Source organism: Erythrolamprus reginae, chromosome 5, assembly GCF_031021105.1.
Source record: "Erythrolamprus reginae isolate rEryReg1 chromosome 5, rEryReg1.hap1, whole genome shotgun sequence".
NCBI lineage: Eukaryota > Metazoa > Chordata > Lepidosauria > Squamata > Dipsadidae > Erythrolamprus > Erythrolamprus reginae.
In genome coordinates, this window is record NC_091954.1 from 55,997,871 (window position 1) to 56,015,533 (window position 17,663).

At 33.8% G+C, this 17,663-nt stretch overlaps 1 protein-coding gene across 1 annotated transcript in view; it reads right to left on the bottom strand.

Moving 5' to 3' along the window:
- Nucleotides 1-1,386: 1,386 nt before the first annotated feature.
- FHIP2A (FHF complex subunit HOOK interacting protein 2A) overlaps nucleotides 1,387-17,663 on the bottom strand; it is a 46,460-nt gene continuing 30,183 nt past the window's right edge. Inside the window, 11 exon segments of the mRNA XM_070752649.1 lie at nucleotides 1,387-4,460; nucleotides 4,545-4,648; nucleotides 4,953-5,093; nucleotides 6,968-7,111; nucleotides 7,809-7,899; nucleotides 9,806-9,949; nucleotides 13,046-13,215; nucleotides 14,905-15,097; nucleotides 15,198-15,274; nucleotides 15,364-15,478; nucleotides 15,721-15,917. Coding sequence (XP_070608750.1) covers nucleotides 4,355-4,460; nucleotides 4,545-4,648; nucleotides 4,953-5,093; nucleotides 6,968-7,111; nucleotides 7,809-7,899; nucleotides 9,806-9,949; nucleotides 13,046-13,215; nucleotides 14,905-15,097; nucleotides 15,198-15,274; nucleotides 15,364-15,478; nucleotides 15,721-15,917 — 1,482 coding nt within the window. The 3' untranslated portion in view covers nucleotides 1,387-4,354.

A 17,663-nucleotide genomic window follows, 5' to 3' on the forward strand; every position in this document is an offset into this window, starting at 1 on the left:
GTTTACAATGAATAATTCTAGCAATTTGATCATTATGTTGCTCGTACACGTAGTCCTCAACTTACTATCACAGTTAAGCTCAGAATTTATGTTGCTAAGTGAAATTTGTTAAGTGAGTTTTGCCTCATTTTACAACTTTTCTTGACACATTTAAGTGAATCAAGTTGTTTAAGTGAATCTAAGTGAATTAAATTGCTATATTAGGAACGTGATTGTTAAATGAATCTGGTTTTTCTATTGACTCTGCTTGCCAAAAGGCCACAAAATGTGACCCAGAGACACAGCAACCATCATAAATATGAACCAGTTATCAAGAATCCGAATGACCATGGGATGCTGAAATGGTCATGTGATAAATAAGTGACTTTTTTCAATGTTGTTACAACTTTGAACAGTCACTAAATGAACCGTTGTATATCAATTATTATCTGTGGTTGGTTTGTGAAATTTTGTTGCAGCCACTGATTAGGTGCTTAATTGTTTCATCCTTTTTATTAAAAAGGTGACATGTGCTGTTTGCTACAATTAGTTGGTAAATTATTGTATAAATAATAGTATTTACAAAAATAAAGCCTTTAAAAGGTTGCAAAGAAAAAAAGTGTGTTGGTGCATGGGTATGTGTTCCTAAGGGATATGTCTTCAAACTTCATAGATTGCCCATAACTTGTTTTTCAGAATGGAACTTTGCAGTGCCTATCTGATTTTTAGCTAGTATATTCTCAAAATTCTGTTCTGCCTCTAAGGAAAAGTATGAGTCAGAAATTCTAGACAAATCTTTTATGTATGCCGCAAATGGAAAACATTATAAACTCATAATGAAGTATGTACTAGACATGCTTTTTGTACTGATCCATAATGGTTTAAATACCAATTGTTCCGAAACAATTATTTGAGAAAGAAGCTTTGAATTAAGAGGTTTTATGCAACCACTCATAAAATGAACATTCTGTAGAATTGTGCTGTATGGAATCTCAGTAAAATATTTTGAAAAGGAAGAAATTGTGCTATATGAAGAAAAATTATATAAGAGAGCACTGAAGGTCAATTGTTGATTTGTTTTCCTGGAATATTCAATCCATATACTTCTGAAATTGTCAAAAATCTATACTTCATGGCTGCTTTATTCCCATAAAATCTAAAAGGTAAATAACAAGATAAATCAACATTTTGCTTTCTTATACTTATTCAGAAAACCATGGAAGGGAATAAGGCTAATCAGGGCTGCCATTAATATCTACAAAGTCACCATCTTTCAGGGCCCTGAAAGTATCTGAAATGAGAAGCTGTACAGACAAACCAAAGGTATGAAAACATATTTTTACTTCTGGCTGTCCTTTCTCCATACAAAGGGGAAACACTCAGACTTCTCCAAAAATAAGCAGTCACTTGTTTAAATTTTATTTTATTTTTATGAATATCCCTTTTGAATCCTTCATGCACATTTTCAACATAAAAAACTTTCAACTAAATTGTCTGACATAAGTTATAATTGTTCTATAACATGGTAATTCTAACAGATCCTCAGGAATCTATTAAACTTTGGCAAACAGTATCATCAGACTAGACAAAGTCCAATAGGAAGGGCTTGATGAACATTTTACATCTGATGTAAAGAGGAGGGGTGGTTGAACTCAACTTATAAAGAGAAGTTTTCATAGCTGTAGGCAATATGGCATATGATTTATTATATGGCATATGTTGTTAGATAATTCAGTCTTTTTTCATACTGAGAGACCAATGAAAATATAGTATTTGCATTGGGTCAATAAGCTAAATGAGGATGTTAGTTTACGACTGAAAAGAGATTTAGCAACTCCTAGTAAGCTACCATTCAATACCATGATGATTGTACAACATTGGGATCTTTGTCTTGGTAATACTGTAAGCAAATACTAGCATTTAGGGTCCATTAATATACAAATATACATATGTAAACAGGTAATGTACAGCCAGGCTGAAGTTGTATCTTGCATCACAACTCTGAAATTGCACCAATGAACATAGTATGAGAATGCTACAAAGAAAAGATATGATTTACTACACCAATACACTTATAATAATAATAGCTTAAAAACAAAAAGCTATCCTACTCATTCTCTCATGTTATTACATATCCAACATCAGAAACTAAACTAACATAGATACAATAACAGAAAGATGAAAGTTTTCTTTATTTACATAACTGCATTTAGGATAAAAATTAAACTTTGAGTCATACAATTCCAGCTTTCTTCATCCATTCACGTATATAAACAATGTTTTATCTGTAGTGGCAATATGTACCTAATAGATACTCATAACCTCTTTAACCTTAGTGGTAAAACTGGAGAACATATTGTGTTTATCTGTGTGAATAATAAATAGCCATATGCAAGTAAGTGTATGAACACACACAATAAACACTCTCTTTCAGACTGAGGGTTGTCATGATAAACATAATTCAAACAGTTCAAGGAAGAAACTAACTAGCCTTTTTTTTAAAAAAGTGCATGGAAATTAAAATATTTAAAATATTAAAAGAGCTCCATTTTGGAAGGAAAATTGTGTTTTTATAAAAGTAAAATGTTTCTTCTAACATTTATGGATACATTAAAAAAAACTTAGTAACTAGATAATGTAAAAAGCTTTCTCTAGATTTGAAATGCGTATTGTGGCAAAGAAATCTTTAACAGTAAGAGAATATATAAAAATCTTGGTTCTTTAATATTTCAGGAATTTACTGGCAAAATGAACATATCTATACTTGGTGGATTACCTTAATGTATATGGCAAAACAATTCAGGCATAAATGCGTTAGAAGACATGAATTTTAATATTAAATAATTTCTATAACTTTTCTAATAGGAAACAAGACTTACTTTCTTCTTACTTGGGGCATTTTGATTTCTGTATACTCCAGAATGATTTATCTGGACAACATGGACTATACCTTTCAGCTAAAAATACAATGCCAACAATGCACAAAATGGCTAAAGTATTCAAATGGTAGTATTTCCCTAAGATTGAAGATCATTACCCAAAATTTAAGAGTGTAGCTAATTTGCATGCATTTACTCAAGTTCCAATATATTTAAAAGATTTATAATAACAATCTGACTAGATTGCTTACACCTGTATACATTTTAAATGCTTCATAGATTGATCTATTTCAATGAAATTATTTCCTGAGTCCATCTTTTTCTAGCCAAATTCAACAGTCAAATTCATGAAGAAAAATATACCCCTCTAAATGTGAAGAGGAAGCTTTATTAAACAACTTTTAACATAATTTTAATTATAACAATGTTATAATATATTTAAGTTATTTTAAGTATAAGGTTACACTGTTCTCTAGCAATCAGTGTTTGTCCCTGGCAAAATTCTGCAACGTTATACCCTGGCAGGTTTTGTTTTTCTTTCTTAAAATACAAATCATAGTGATATTCCCTCTCTACCTACCCCAAATTTACCTAAATCCAAACAATATCTGAAATAATTAGGAAACATGTAAGGAAATTATTATGAAGGAAGAATTTTGTTGTGCCAAAATAAAGAGCTCTTTGCTTGTAATGAATTTCTGCAAACACTAACATCACACCCAGAAGTCAATTCATTTGTAACAGTCTGCAAGGATTCTGAGTAAAATAACTTATCAATTATCCCTTGTGGTAGATGATATGCCTTTTAAATTAGCTGGATAGTAATTTAACAGCACAAAAACTGTGGATTTTCAACAATAAATAAGCACAAAATATGTCTCAGTTAAACAATCATATAAAAGTTATGTAGCATAACAAGAAATAGTGAATAAGTATTCAAATAAAACCTGTACTAAAATTGGCATCAATAGGGAGAAAGTATTGAAAGAATGTGGAAATTAACAGGGGGGGAAATATCATGTTTATAAAGCCTGAAACTTCTTGGGTTTTTTTCTCCCAATTGCCTGAATTATTTTTAAACACTTTAATCACTACTGGTTTTTATATAAAGGGACAAAACACATCTTAGTTATGACACAAAAACTATTATTTAAAGCCTATGAAGCCTAATATGTGATATATTTATATATTTAAAAAATCCTACTTCCCAGAAAGTTATTAAAATAAAATATTTTAATTAAAGTCCCAATCTATATAACTTTTGAAGCTGAACTTTTTTAGCTAGAGTCCCTTCGGTTGAATTGATGATACAATGTCTGTTCTTTATTTCCAAGTTGACATTGCCAATGAATGAAAGCACTTCTACAATTTGAATGGGTCCCATGTAAACTTTCCAATGTATGTCAATGTTTTGCTTTTTTGCTTTCTTGCCTGGGAAAATTCATCAGCCATTTTTCACCGAAACACTACCCAGTCATGAAGTTTTTGATTGCTGCTCATGGTGCTGATGAAGAGTGGTATTTCACAAACGCAATTGCAGCCAGTTCTTTACAAAATTCTTCTAATACTATCACACCTTCAAGTAATGTCATGTGGTCAACACTGTAAAGACAAGGAATATATTTATACAGCCATACAACATCAGTAGGAAACAATCTGTATTTGACAGGTAATTAATATGCTTACATAGGCCCTTCAGGTTCTAACCCAAGAAGACGTTTCCTGACCAATAGAAGTTTAGGTGTGAAATCAGGTATGCGCTGAATCCGTACCATGAGATCTCCAACAACCTGTATATATCATCCACAAAATATTGGAAAAAATGAAGCAAGGAATCAGTGTATGTGGTTCTGAATTTGGCGATAAGGTATCAAAATTCAACCTTCTAAAGTACTGTATATAGGGTCATATGTAGGCTTCATGCAATTCAGATGGATTCCAGGAACCCTATCAAATTACACTGGTCCATCTGATGAAATTGCATTGACAAAATGAACATTAACAAGAATAACAGCTGCCTTATATTTCCAATTTCTCAGCAGCAACGCCATTCACATACGCCCAACTGTAAGACTGATCAGGTGGAATACTTACCCTAACAATTACTGAAAAAAGAGAACGGCAGCCAGAAGCCAGATTTACATAGGGATCCAAAAGGTATTCATGGATATGTGGATGCGGAAATAAAGAAAGCTTGGACAATACAGATGTGACCTGTAGATTGACATCATATGGCTGTGGGGTAAAAAGAAAAGAAAACATTTTCCCAATATACACATTCATTTTCGCAGATACCTGAATTTCAGCAGCTCTGTTTTTATCCATATGCAAGGTTTACAATGAGTAATTTTTCTCAACCATGCAAGCTCATGGCTTTAATTGTCTTGGGGGGGGGGAGCCATTATATTACTCAAAGAAAGGCATTGGCTGAGATTTCAATTTCATTTCTTTAGGGCAATAATTGGTTGAACGCTATCAAACTGTAAACATAAAAGGGACAGAAGATGTACAATGGACCAATTGTTACAGATTAAACTATGCAGGAGAAAAAGTTTCTATGCGCCCTATTCAATAAACCAGTCAACTGTCATCTATACTGATGATCATCTGTGGGGATTGAAAGATTCTTATGGCTTCTCTTGTAATGCTAATATCAGGCTGTGTGCAGCACAAAGAATCTGTATTTTCTCTCTGTCTCTACTTCTGGTCCTTGAATACATTTTAGCAAAAGCGAGGAAAGGTGAAACTCTCAGAAATTGAGCTGATGGAAGAAAAATACAGCCATTCATTTGTTTGTTAGCATGCCACCTCCTGTCCATGGCTCAAGAGAACATTCATATTCCAATTTTATTATATTAGCAACCCTGTAAGGAAGATTATGTCCCTTCTGACTGTTCTGTTCTATTCTCGTTATTATAATGGATATTTTTTGTATTAGCAAAATGTCCACTTTATTCTTTTTTCACAGTTGTTATAGAACAGTAAGAGAGATTCAATCCTGGAAATACTGAAAGCAAGAAATTTTCAGACTATGTGGCTACACAGAAATTGCTTAGAGCCTTCTGACACATCAGTTACGTAAAAAAACTAAAACTTTTTTGGGATTAGCAAAAAACTACTTATATCAACATATTGGGACAAGCATCCGGAGGATGTTGAGAACAAGAGAACATATGTGGAACACATGAGTTAAATCTGTAGTCAAGAACTATCTTGCACTTAAGAAATAAAGCACTTTTTGTCAATTTTAGATAGGCAAAATCATGTAATTTGGAAGCTGTAGATATAGAATTTCAGTTTCTCTGTAAAAGAGAATCAGGAAAAACATCAATTATTCAGTTCAAAAGGCCAATGGATCAACAGCCATATAAAATGTAGTATCAGAACCGTGAAATGGCATTTATGGATCCGCAAAGCCGAGTCTGTATTTGCAGGAAACCACCATGGCATGCTTTATAACAGGAGTCCCCAACTGATAGGCTGTGGCCCATTAGTGGGCCACGAGGGGTTTGCAACCAGGCTGAAGATGGCCAGCAAGCGTGCATGCACATCTTCACTTACACGAACAATGGGGAATATGAATGCACTCCATTTAAGTGAGCAACTGGTGCGCTTGCTGGCCATTTGTGTGGAACTATTCTCTCCCTCCCTGCCATTCCTAAAGCAAAGAAACTGAAATTCTTAAAGCCAGAAATGTTGGGGAACACTGCTTTATAACATCAGTAAAGACTATAAAATTAAGTCAATAGAATTGCAATCAATTGTAAATAAATATTCACAGACATATTGTTGAAATAATTAAAGTTTTTAATTTTAATCACAAATGGGGGTGTAAGAATATTTCCTTCTATATTAGCATTTTAGGCTTAATAATGCAGCTAGCTTTCCTTATTTTAGTATAATGTAACATATAGACAATTTATACTGTCCCCTCATTTTAATTTGTTAACTTTTCTATTTGAGAGAGGAACCAACTCTTTAAATCTGAGTTCATGAACATTCAACAATTCTTTCGTATATAAAATCACTCTCTGCAACTGTACTAATTTCCCCATCACTAGGTATGTTGTGCCTAAAAACAGCTATATCACAAGAAGAAGCAGATCTACCTGATCCAGAATTTTGCCCATTCTATCAAAGAGAATTTTCAAGAAATGTCCTTCAAAGAATGTAGCTTCTAAATTGCACTTTTCCAGAGATTTAGGAGATCCTGGCCATTCCCATTGCAAGCATATGGAACAATAATCCCGAAACTAAAGAAGGAAACATGTGATTATTAATTAATAAATTAAAGAAAAAATAATACCTACAGGAAACTCTTGAATAATCAACAACTTTTTAAAACATCCCTTTAAAGATCCTAAAATAGCAATTTCTATCTGCATTACAGTAACCTTCGTAGAATATAGTAAAAGATGCTGTGAACTTAATTTATAAATGTTTTCTTTTATTAACAGACTATAAATTATATATTTAAAGAGTACATAATTAAAAATGATGTTTTCTTTTTTTTGTCAGACTATAATTATATATTTAAATAGTACACAACTAAAAATACTATACTGCAAATAAAGAAAAAATAAGATACTAATTTGAGGCTATTTAAAAATTTCAAAACATATAACAGTATATTTCATTCTTTATTTTATCTGTCAAGCAGTATGAATTGAAGCAGTATTTGAGTAGTAAATGGACATGGTGTACATTAAAATGACATAAAATTTAATTTAATGCACACCATGTCCATTTATTACTTAAATACTGCTTCAATTCATACTGCTTGATAGATAAAATAAAGAATGAAATAAACTATTACTGGTATATGGTTGATGGTTTAAAAAAAATAATACAGTAAACTGTCACATAATTATGTAACCAAATAAAGTTAGCTTCTGCCTTCCCCTTGTCTGAAACCATCATATTATATATAGAATATCCATCTATACTTACTTGTCGATGGGCATCTCTGAGGTAGGTATCATAACCTGTTCCTTCCACATGGTAGGAAGATTTGGCTTCATCTGGTACAAGACAGAGAAAACTGCAAAGATATATAAAACAAAGATACATAAAATGAATTATTTCTATGCCTTTACAACAATGACCAATTCAAATACTATTTAACTTATGCTAGTTACATGAATTTCTGTGGAACAGAATACAAAGAAATCTGTTGAGGCCTTTCATTCAACTGATTACAGAAATTATGAACTTCTGGAAAACAATGTTTAACCCATTCCTTGTTATTTCAGTTGGCACAATATTTATTTGTTTTCTTTCCATCAATTTATATGCCATTTAGAAAGCAAAACCAAACATAAATTAAAATAAAAAATAAAAAATGGTATCATGCCATGATCAAAAGAGCATTTCATACATTTCATTCACATACTGATACACACTATTTTAGGTACACATATGCACAAATGTTGACGACTGTCCTTTTTCTTTGCTGTATGGAATGTTTTTTTAAAAATAAGTTTTTATTCACAAATAGAAAAACAATACAATTCAAAAAGAATAGTAAACGACTATTACAAACATGTAATTAAGAGAAAGAAAAGAAAGGGTAGGGAGAAGGGAAAAAAGGAAAAACCTAGCAAAAGAAAAGAAAGAGAAACAAGAAAGATGGACAGAGAGAGAAAAAGAGAAAAGAAAATAGAAGAAAAAGAAAATAGAAAAAGAAAGGAAAATGGTTACATAGTACGTCATTTCCATTTTGTTTGCATTCCTGGTGAATCAAAAAACAAACTCTATATATCTCATTGCTTTATCTAATCCATATATCAATTGTTTTCATTTTTATTGTGTTATTTATAGTTATCAATTATATCCATATATTATTTACTTGTTTATTAGTTATTTCTTCTGGTTTCAAGCCATTCATAAAAGATTTTCCCAAATTGTGTAGAAGTCTTTCTCTTGTTTATTTTGTAGTTCAAAAGTGAGCCTGGACATTTCAGCGCAATCTATGAGTTTGTTTATAATCATATTGTCTGTTGGGAGGTTATTATCTTTCCACATTTGTGCATAGGTTAATCTTGCCGCAGTTATTATATGGATGATCCGATAGTATTTTGATTTTACGTATTGCCCTCTAACAAGTCCTAGAAGATAGGTTTCTGGTTTTAATTCTAAATTAACTCCTGTTAAAAGATCAATTTAATGTATTTTTTCATTTTTCCTTCATGTTTATTAATTTTTCACTTGAAAATACCTAATTACCTAATAGCTAATTATATAAATTCAGCACTTACAAAAACTGTATCAATATCTTATTAAGAACTTTTTGGTAAAATAATACATAATATCATTGTGTAATATTTACAAATGATAATGAAATCTATAGTTCCGTGATGGCAAACCTATGGAATGCATGCCACAGATGGCACATGAAGCCATTTTGCTTGGCACGCATGGCAGTGCTCAGTCCTTTTCCAGGTTTCCGGCGCACGCATCCCCCCACACCTCATTTTGGACCAAACTTTGCCAATGGCTCGGAGCAGCTGCTTTGCTTGAGGAGGAGGGGAAAAGATAGAGGGAAGAAAGAGCAGCCTCTGGAAAAACATTTGGCTTGTCCATTACATGTTCCCTTCAGCTTCTTGGAAAAGGGACTGGGAATTCTCCCTCCCATTCCATTGGAGGAGAGATGGCCAGAGGGGAGGTACTCTCAGCCGCTATTGAGTTAGGATTACTTCCTAAAAAGCCTGCTTGCCTCTTCTTCCCAGCCCTGAGTGGAAATCACTGAGAAAGGGGACAGGAAGGTGGCGGCACTTAGTCGTGGCATGTTTGCAAGCTGCCTGAAGTTGAGCTGTCCATCTGGCAATGTAGGTCCAGAGAAGAGCAAGAAGTAGGGGGCTGTTTTCCAGGAAGAGTGGAGGGGGGACAATGGCGATTGCTTCTTTGTTCCTTTTTCCACCCCACCTATATTAGTTAGTTTAACACACCTATTTACAATTTTATGGACTTCAGTCTTCCCATCAGTTTTTGGATGATCGGGAGTTGTAGGTGGTGAAGCACTAAGCCACTCTTGATTTGACAGTATAGTATCAGGAGAAAGATCTGTAAACAAAGGATCTTCTTCCAGATCTCTGTAGCAAAACAAAGAAAGAATAAAAGTTAATGCTTTCTATTCAAAAGAGAACTTTATGTCTGCAATCTAAAAAAAATAAAATCAAATCAACCCTGAACAATTTCTGCTCCCAAATTAAGAATATTTGAAGCGTGAACCACTTCAGAATTCTGTTTCAAACAATATCTTATTTGACAAGCAATGCACCATTGGAGCAATTGCAGAAAGATACTTTATATCTAGATATTTATATAGCAAGACAAAAAGCAAGAGTTAGATGTAAAAATTTTCAATGTGAAAAAGAACAAGAATTGGGCTTTCCTGATTTATAGCCTGCTGTTTGGTTTGAATGAAAGAGTGGGTGTTGTGCAAAATAAAAGAACTTCAGAAACAGAAGGACATGACCTGATGGTATGGTTTTAAATGGTACGTCAAAGTTAAGATTAATGTAGATTTTAAAAACCATTATATTATAAGTGCCATATAAAGAATATGGAACAGATACAAACCAAAACTGTGCCTGAAAATGTTTTTGTGAACCTTTGTACAAGGATTTTATAGGAAAGAAAAAAAAACAATAAAAGAGAAATGATGAACATAAATAGTTGTCAGAAAAAGAATATACAAGATGAGATCCAATGACTGCAGAGGGATTTAATTTTCAATTATTTTTATATGTACCACTAAGTTAAAGTAGATAAGAAGACATTAGGAACTGAACAACTTAAGATGAAATTTGAAACTGAATTATATGCATAGGGTGAACATTTAAATATGTAAGGTTTCCTGAAATTAGAAATGGAAAAAGAAGTTAAAGGAAGTATGATTAAACGGGTTAAGAACTTTGGTTATACTTAGAGAGAGATCAATGAGGAAATATGAGGGCTGAAAGGATTAAAAATCACATTATATTACAATTTACTAGATAATTTTATAAAATGATATATTTTTGATACATTGACACCAAAAAACTATCTAGACTTTGTAAAGTCTAACTGTATAAGATACCCCCCCCAAAGTGGGTGGAAATGTTTGCATCTTATAGAGCGAATGTGGCCAAAGTATGGGTCACCCCCTTAAAAATAGAAAGTAGAAAAAAAAATAAAGTAGAAAAAAATAGAAAGTAGAAAAAAACAAACTTGTGATTTATGGATTTGATGTTTGGAAAAGGGAAACAAAAGTGAACTTTAAGGGATCCTTAGAAAGGATAAAATATATAGTAAATGCATTTGTAATGTAAAAAAAATAAAATAGAAACCATTCCTTTTTTTACTTTCATTTCTTTTCTGTCTCTCTTTTTATTCCTTAATTCCTTATCACTTTTCTTTATGTTTAATGTATTTCTTTGTAACAAAGTCATTCAATAAAAAACTATTTAAAAAAATGAAATACATTAGTAGACTGGGTGACTCCTGCAGCAATGGTGTAACAAGGCAGTGCCAAGACTGGTTAGTAAGCATGGAGGTCACAGCATTCTAGACTAGTTGTAGTTTTTGAATAGTCTTCAAAAGTAAATTATACTAATCTAATCAGAGATGGCAAGAGTGTTAATAACAGTCTTTAGGATATCCTACTACAAATTAGGTTGCTGTTAAATAGGTAGCAGTACATTCTTCATTTAATATTACTTGAATGAAATAGCAGTATTTTCACGATTTTACTTCTATTCTTTAACTATTTGTGACCTATTAAAATAACACATTCAAAAATAAAATCTATATTATCAATTATTTTCTTATTAAAATAAAATAAAATGATTTTAATTTTTTAAAAAAACTAATGAAACATTATAGATACCGTATATACTCGAGTATAAGCCGAGTTTTTCAGTCCAAAAAATGGGCTGAAAAACACAACCTCGGCTTATACTCGGGTCATTGACAAAGTCACCACAAGAGGGCGCCATTGCTTGAGCCAGAGCGAGGAGGCACCAGCTTTTTCCCCCTCTCACTTGCCGTAGGAGCTGTGGGAGGGGCTGGTTCTTCCTCTTCCTGGCTCAAGCAAAGGAACCAGCCATGTGCTCCAACCGAGAGGGGAAAAAAGCAATGGAAAGCCGGTGAGGTCGTGTGTGTGTGTGTATGCCCCCTCTCCCCCCCACCATGAAAAAAGCCAGCTACCTCTTGCTGAAACCCGGAGGCTTTTTTTTTTTACTCCCTGTGTGTATTTGTCAACAAGTTTACAGTAACTATTCCTTGCTCTCTCTGCATTGCCCTTAGTTGGATTAAAAAGGCCCCCTGCTGTCAGATTCTCCTCCCCCTCCTTTGAAAGGATTTAAACTGTTTAAAAAATGGTATTTTGTGGTAGTTGCTATCCTTGCTTGGATAGGAACTAATAAGGCAAGAGCTAGACAGGAATTCCTAAAGTGTGTTTGTGGATCTTTAAAAGTTGCCTTTTATAAAGTGGGTTTGAGAGCAAGTTTGATTCTTAATAGGACCTGCATATTTAGGATAAAAAACCACAAGAGCTGTCTGTGTTTTGCAAGTTTTGCTTGTCTCACTAGTCTGTCTGTCTGTCTGTCTGTCTGTCTGTCTGTCTGTCTGTCTGTCTGTCTGTCTGTCTGTCTATCTATCTATCTATCTATCTATCTATCATCTACCTACCTACCTACCTACCTACCTACCTACCTACCTACCTGGTTTTCTATGCTGATAACCTCACAGCAGCTAATGCTGAAGCTCTGTTTGGATATACAGATGTATTTATTTATTTATTTATTTATTTAATTAATTAACTGGATCTGTATGCTGCCCCTCTCCAAGGACTCAGGGTGGCTCACAGCATATATAAAAACAGAACAATAATGTAAATCCAATTAATGATGAGATGATGAGAAGGAATCCTGTTTTAAATTTACAGAGCTAGTTTATTGGTTTTCTTTAAAATAAATATTCTAAAACATGTAATCTTCTGATATTTCAATTAATGTAATTTTATTGGTTTCCATTTTTATAAGTTACCAGTAGCCACTGCATTTTCTAACCTCGGCTTATACTCGGGTCAATAAGTTTTCCCAGTTTTTTTGTGGCAAAACTGGTGTCTCGGCTTATACTCGGGTCGGCTTATACTCGAGTATATACGGTATTTCAGAAGAAATTCAGAACATAATAAAACATACACTGCTCCTGGTATCTGCCCATTTTCTACCACGTCTTTATCTTCTTGGCAGGGTGGCTTATATTCTGTATAGTTCCTCTCTTCTAAATTTCTAAGAACCAGGTTATAAAGAATGTGTTCATCAGGCTTTTGCAAAAGATGTTCAAACATTCTCAGGGTCATTATGCTGATCTGTAGGAGTAAAGGAAAAAAGACATTAAAAATACTCAAAAGTGTTAATTAATTGCCTTTGTCATATGTGTTCTCAGTAGTATTATGCTTGTCATTAATAGAACAGCTCTAGAGACTAATATATAGATAGATACATACTTAATGCAATCAATATTTGGAAAATAAGTTTTAGTTCAGACAAACATAATTGTTACTATCTCCTAATTTGGTGGCTTGTTACAGATGTAAATTTAGGAAAAACTGCTGTAAAATTATTTTGAAAATCCATCTGAATGAACTACCACATTTTTTGGAGTATACGACGTACCTTTTTCCTCCCTAAAAGAGGCTGAAAATTTGGATGCGTCTTATACTCTGAATGTAACTATTTTCAAAGCTTTTTCCCCAGCCTTAACTAGGTGCTAACGATCTTAGCAGCTCTTACCTTGCAGGTTCTTTCATTGTTACTCTCTGCAAAGAATGTTTTACAAACCCAGTCTTTGTAGGGGGGGTTTTCATTGCTCTACTTGCTCCGAATGTTTCTTTTCAGCCCTAACCAGATGCTAACAATGTTCTCTTACTGGCTTCCAAGCTCTTTCATTGTTACTCTCTGCAAAGAATGTTTTCCAAGACCTAAGGTTTATTTTATTCTTTAAATAAAATTTAAGTTAAAAGTTTATTTAAAATTTAATATAAAAGTTTATTTATTCTACTTGCTTCGAATGTTTCTTTCCAGCCCTAACCAAGTGCTAATGAGGTTCCCATGCTTTCATTGTTACTCTCTCAAAATAAGGTTTTTTTTAAAGCCCTAACCAGGGGATAAATTAATGTGCTGAAGCTGACCAGACTAAGGACGCTAGCCAGATGACTATCTGGTAAGCAGATTCTTTTCCTTATTTTCCTCCCTAAGGTGTGTCTTATACTCCGGTGTGTCTTGTACTCCCAAAAATATGGTATTCTAGATTAGGGATGAGAAATTGTCACCTCTCTGAAGTACTGAATTAGTATGGTTTGCGTGGCTATTACTGAAATTGTAATTCATCAGCAACTGAAGGACCACAACTTGCATATTCTACTCTATAGAATTCTGCTTAGAGAATGGAAACAAGACACGCCACAAGTTCAAAGTAGCACTTAAGTGCATTTTACAGGCTTCCTAGCGTGAGGCAAATCTTGAGGTATTAGTTTTCTACTTCCCAGACCAGCAGAGCACTTTAGGCTATCAATGACTTGCCCAGCCTTTGAAAGTGCTGACAGGCCTTTCTACCTCATGCTTTCTCTCTTCCTCTTATCCATCTCTGCACCACATCCCAAACTGCTAGTATCCTATATTTATCAGATAGGAATGGAAGCACATATGCTAGGGATTGCATACAGACTTTTAAGTATTTGTTTTTCAGTACTTTATGGGTTAGTCTGAATTATTTATCCTCAGAGTGGTCTGCCCACTTAGAAATCAGACTATTAGAAGGTATAGTAGTATAATCTTCTGTTGCATTCAATCTTTTTATATATTTAAATATATATATTTAAAATATATATATCTACTTATGGTTATCTGGTTTCTAAAGAATGACACCAGACAATGATGAACTGATGAACAATTTTGTAATGCTGTTCACTTTTTAAAAACTTAACTTATTAATATACATCTTGAACACCATTTGTTTCACAACAGCATCATGCACTTGCTATATCTGAACCTCTTACCTCATCTGAAATGTGATCACAGTGCTCAATTAAGCGATGTCGCAATGGATGTCTGTTGACATCCATTAACTTTTCCGGCTCCCGCTGTTCTCCAAGGATGAAGTATACCATTTCGTGAACCAAGGCATCTGATGAAACTTAACGAACAATACGATGCAACAGGGCAGTTGACGTAAGAATTCCAATCTCTGAACTGATCATAACAAAAAAATTAAAAAACAAATTGAATAACAGGGGTTCCTTCACAAAAAGTAAAAAGGATGCGGGACAGTAATCAACAGAAGATTGCTCACGTTTGCATTAGCTGAGGTTCCATCACGCCAATGAAAAAATGCTCCCGTACTGAGATTGCCATGGCAACAGCAGTTGTCTAAAATATAGAGGATATAAAGATGTCATCTTCATAATTTACAAACCATAGCTTTGTGAACTTGTTTTAGCAATACAAGTATCACAAACCTTATGAGCTTCCTTAATGAGTTGATCGCAGTAATCAAACCAGGATAGGAATGAAATCAGAGCTCTTTTGCCTGGGAAAGCAGATGCGTCTTCTTTGTAGTTATAGGAGTCCAAACTAGAGTATAGGAAATGAAAGCAAGTGACACATATTGGATATTTGCTACCAGTATAGCAAAATGATAAGCAAGAATTCTAAACATTTACATAATTTTCATTATTGTATTTGTACTGACACTTTTTCCAACTGAGAGACATTTACATTTTAACTGATCTGAAGTATAAGATAGGTTATAAATATACATCAATTTATTGGTCTAAAAAATGCCCCAAAAGTAATACAAGCATGCAAGAACTTACCCCCAATTAATGCCTTCAACCATTTCGATATCTAAAGGATCCATTGATTGAGGGAGGGCTTTGTAAAGAGAGGCCAGTCTATCTGTCAGTAGTTCACATAAACATGTACTCTGTGTTAAGCACTTGGCAGCTGCTGGTTCAGGCAAACTCACTAGAAGCATGAGTCCTTCACAAGCTTTCACTGCTATCCGGCCATCCTGGGAAGGAAGATCAACAGATTTTACTAAGTTGAAGCACATCTAATTACAGTGGTACCTCTACTTAAGAACTTAATTCGTTCCGGACTTCCGGTTTGGAGGAGATCGCGGCGGGACGTTTCTGGCAGGGCTCTGCCAGGCGATCCCTTCTACCCCCTCCGAAGGTCGCATTTGCGATCGGATCGGGCTCGGATGGCCCGATCCATGAACAGGGGGCTCCCCTCTGCCCGAGGACCCATCGCCAGGACTCCGGAGGCAGCGGTTCGCCCCGCAGCTTCGGAGACGGGAGAACCGCTCCTCTTTGCTTAAGAGGACCGGCCAGCGCTTTCTCCCCTCACCCAGCGGGAAGAAGAAAAAAATTTAAGAAGTGAAAGTACAAATTATTTTGACTGAAGAATACAGCAGAGAAAGGACCTAAGGTAAACAATTTCCATTGTGTTTCGTGTTTAAAAGAAGAAGATCGCGAAAGCTTTAAGTGAAAGTTTTTTTTTCTTCAGGGCGAAAGTGAAAGTTTTTCCCTGTTTGAACTCATCCGCAAACAACAGCCGGATCTAATTTTTTCACTTTACTTTTCCATTTTGAACTCGAACTTTGGAACCTATAAAATAATTTTTTGACTTTATGGTTTAACAAAACAACTTAAATTGGATATGACTATTTAGAAAATTCTAACTGCTAAAGGAAATTACTAGTGATGATTAGAATTTGTTTCTGATAGACTGTGGAAATTATAATGTTCTGAGCTTAAATTCTGAAAGCGGAGGAACACAGTCTTGCTGCCTTTTTCCTTTCTTGTTGTTCTTTTTCACAACATGAAATAATTCAATAACTGTGAAATAAATGGAATTTAGAAGAGATTGAAATCATTCTTTTTTTCTCTTTGGATTACCTATTACTGGATTAACCTATTTGGATTACTTGCTGAGCCTTTTTGGATTATTTGCTGACCCCTTTTGGATTATTTGTTGAGAATTTTTTTTTTGTTAACATCTGCCCTGCTGCACGGAACTTAACTTGACTCCATTTTGGGATTTGTTTCTTTGTTCCTGCCTTTAACTTGGAAAATAAATTGACCTCATTTTGAATACAAGAAAGATTTTGATTTGTCTTTTCTCTTGAACTTGGAACTGAAATTAAATATAACTTCATCCTCAGAGACTTGGATTTTCATCTTCATTCTTTAGCAAAACTACAGGATTTATAAGAAGGATTTATAAGAAGAATATAAGTATACAATATTGATATTGTGTCTTTTGAATAACTATTTTTCTTTTCCTGACTTCCCTTTGACTTTCCTTTTTTCTCTATTCCTGGTGTGTTGTTATTATTAAAAGAAGTTTAGTTTGAACCATATGCATTGTTAACAAGCCTTGGGTTCCTGCTCTATTCTAATTAGGTGAATTAAAATATTACCTCCTCTTCTTTTCTCTTTCCCCTTTGAACAATTTCTTTTACTTTTTTTCAATAACTTTTACTTTTTTCCTCTCTCCCTTTCCTTCTCTCCTTTCAAATTTTTTCTTCTCATGCTTTTCTTTCTGTTTTCTATATATAGCTGATATCTTTCCCCCCCCCTTTTTTTTATTTCTTGTCTTCCCATCACATTACTTATTTTTAACTTTTACTTCTCTCTTATTCTCAAAAGTTAATACTTGTTTTTTTTTCTTTTCTGCGGCATTGAATATTTTAACTTTCAAATAATAATAATAATAATAATAATAATACATTTTGAATTCTGTTTTTAATTGA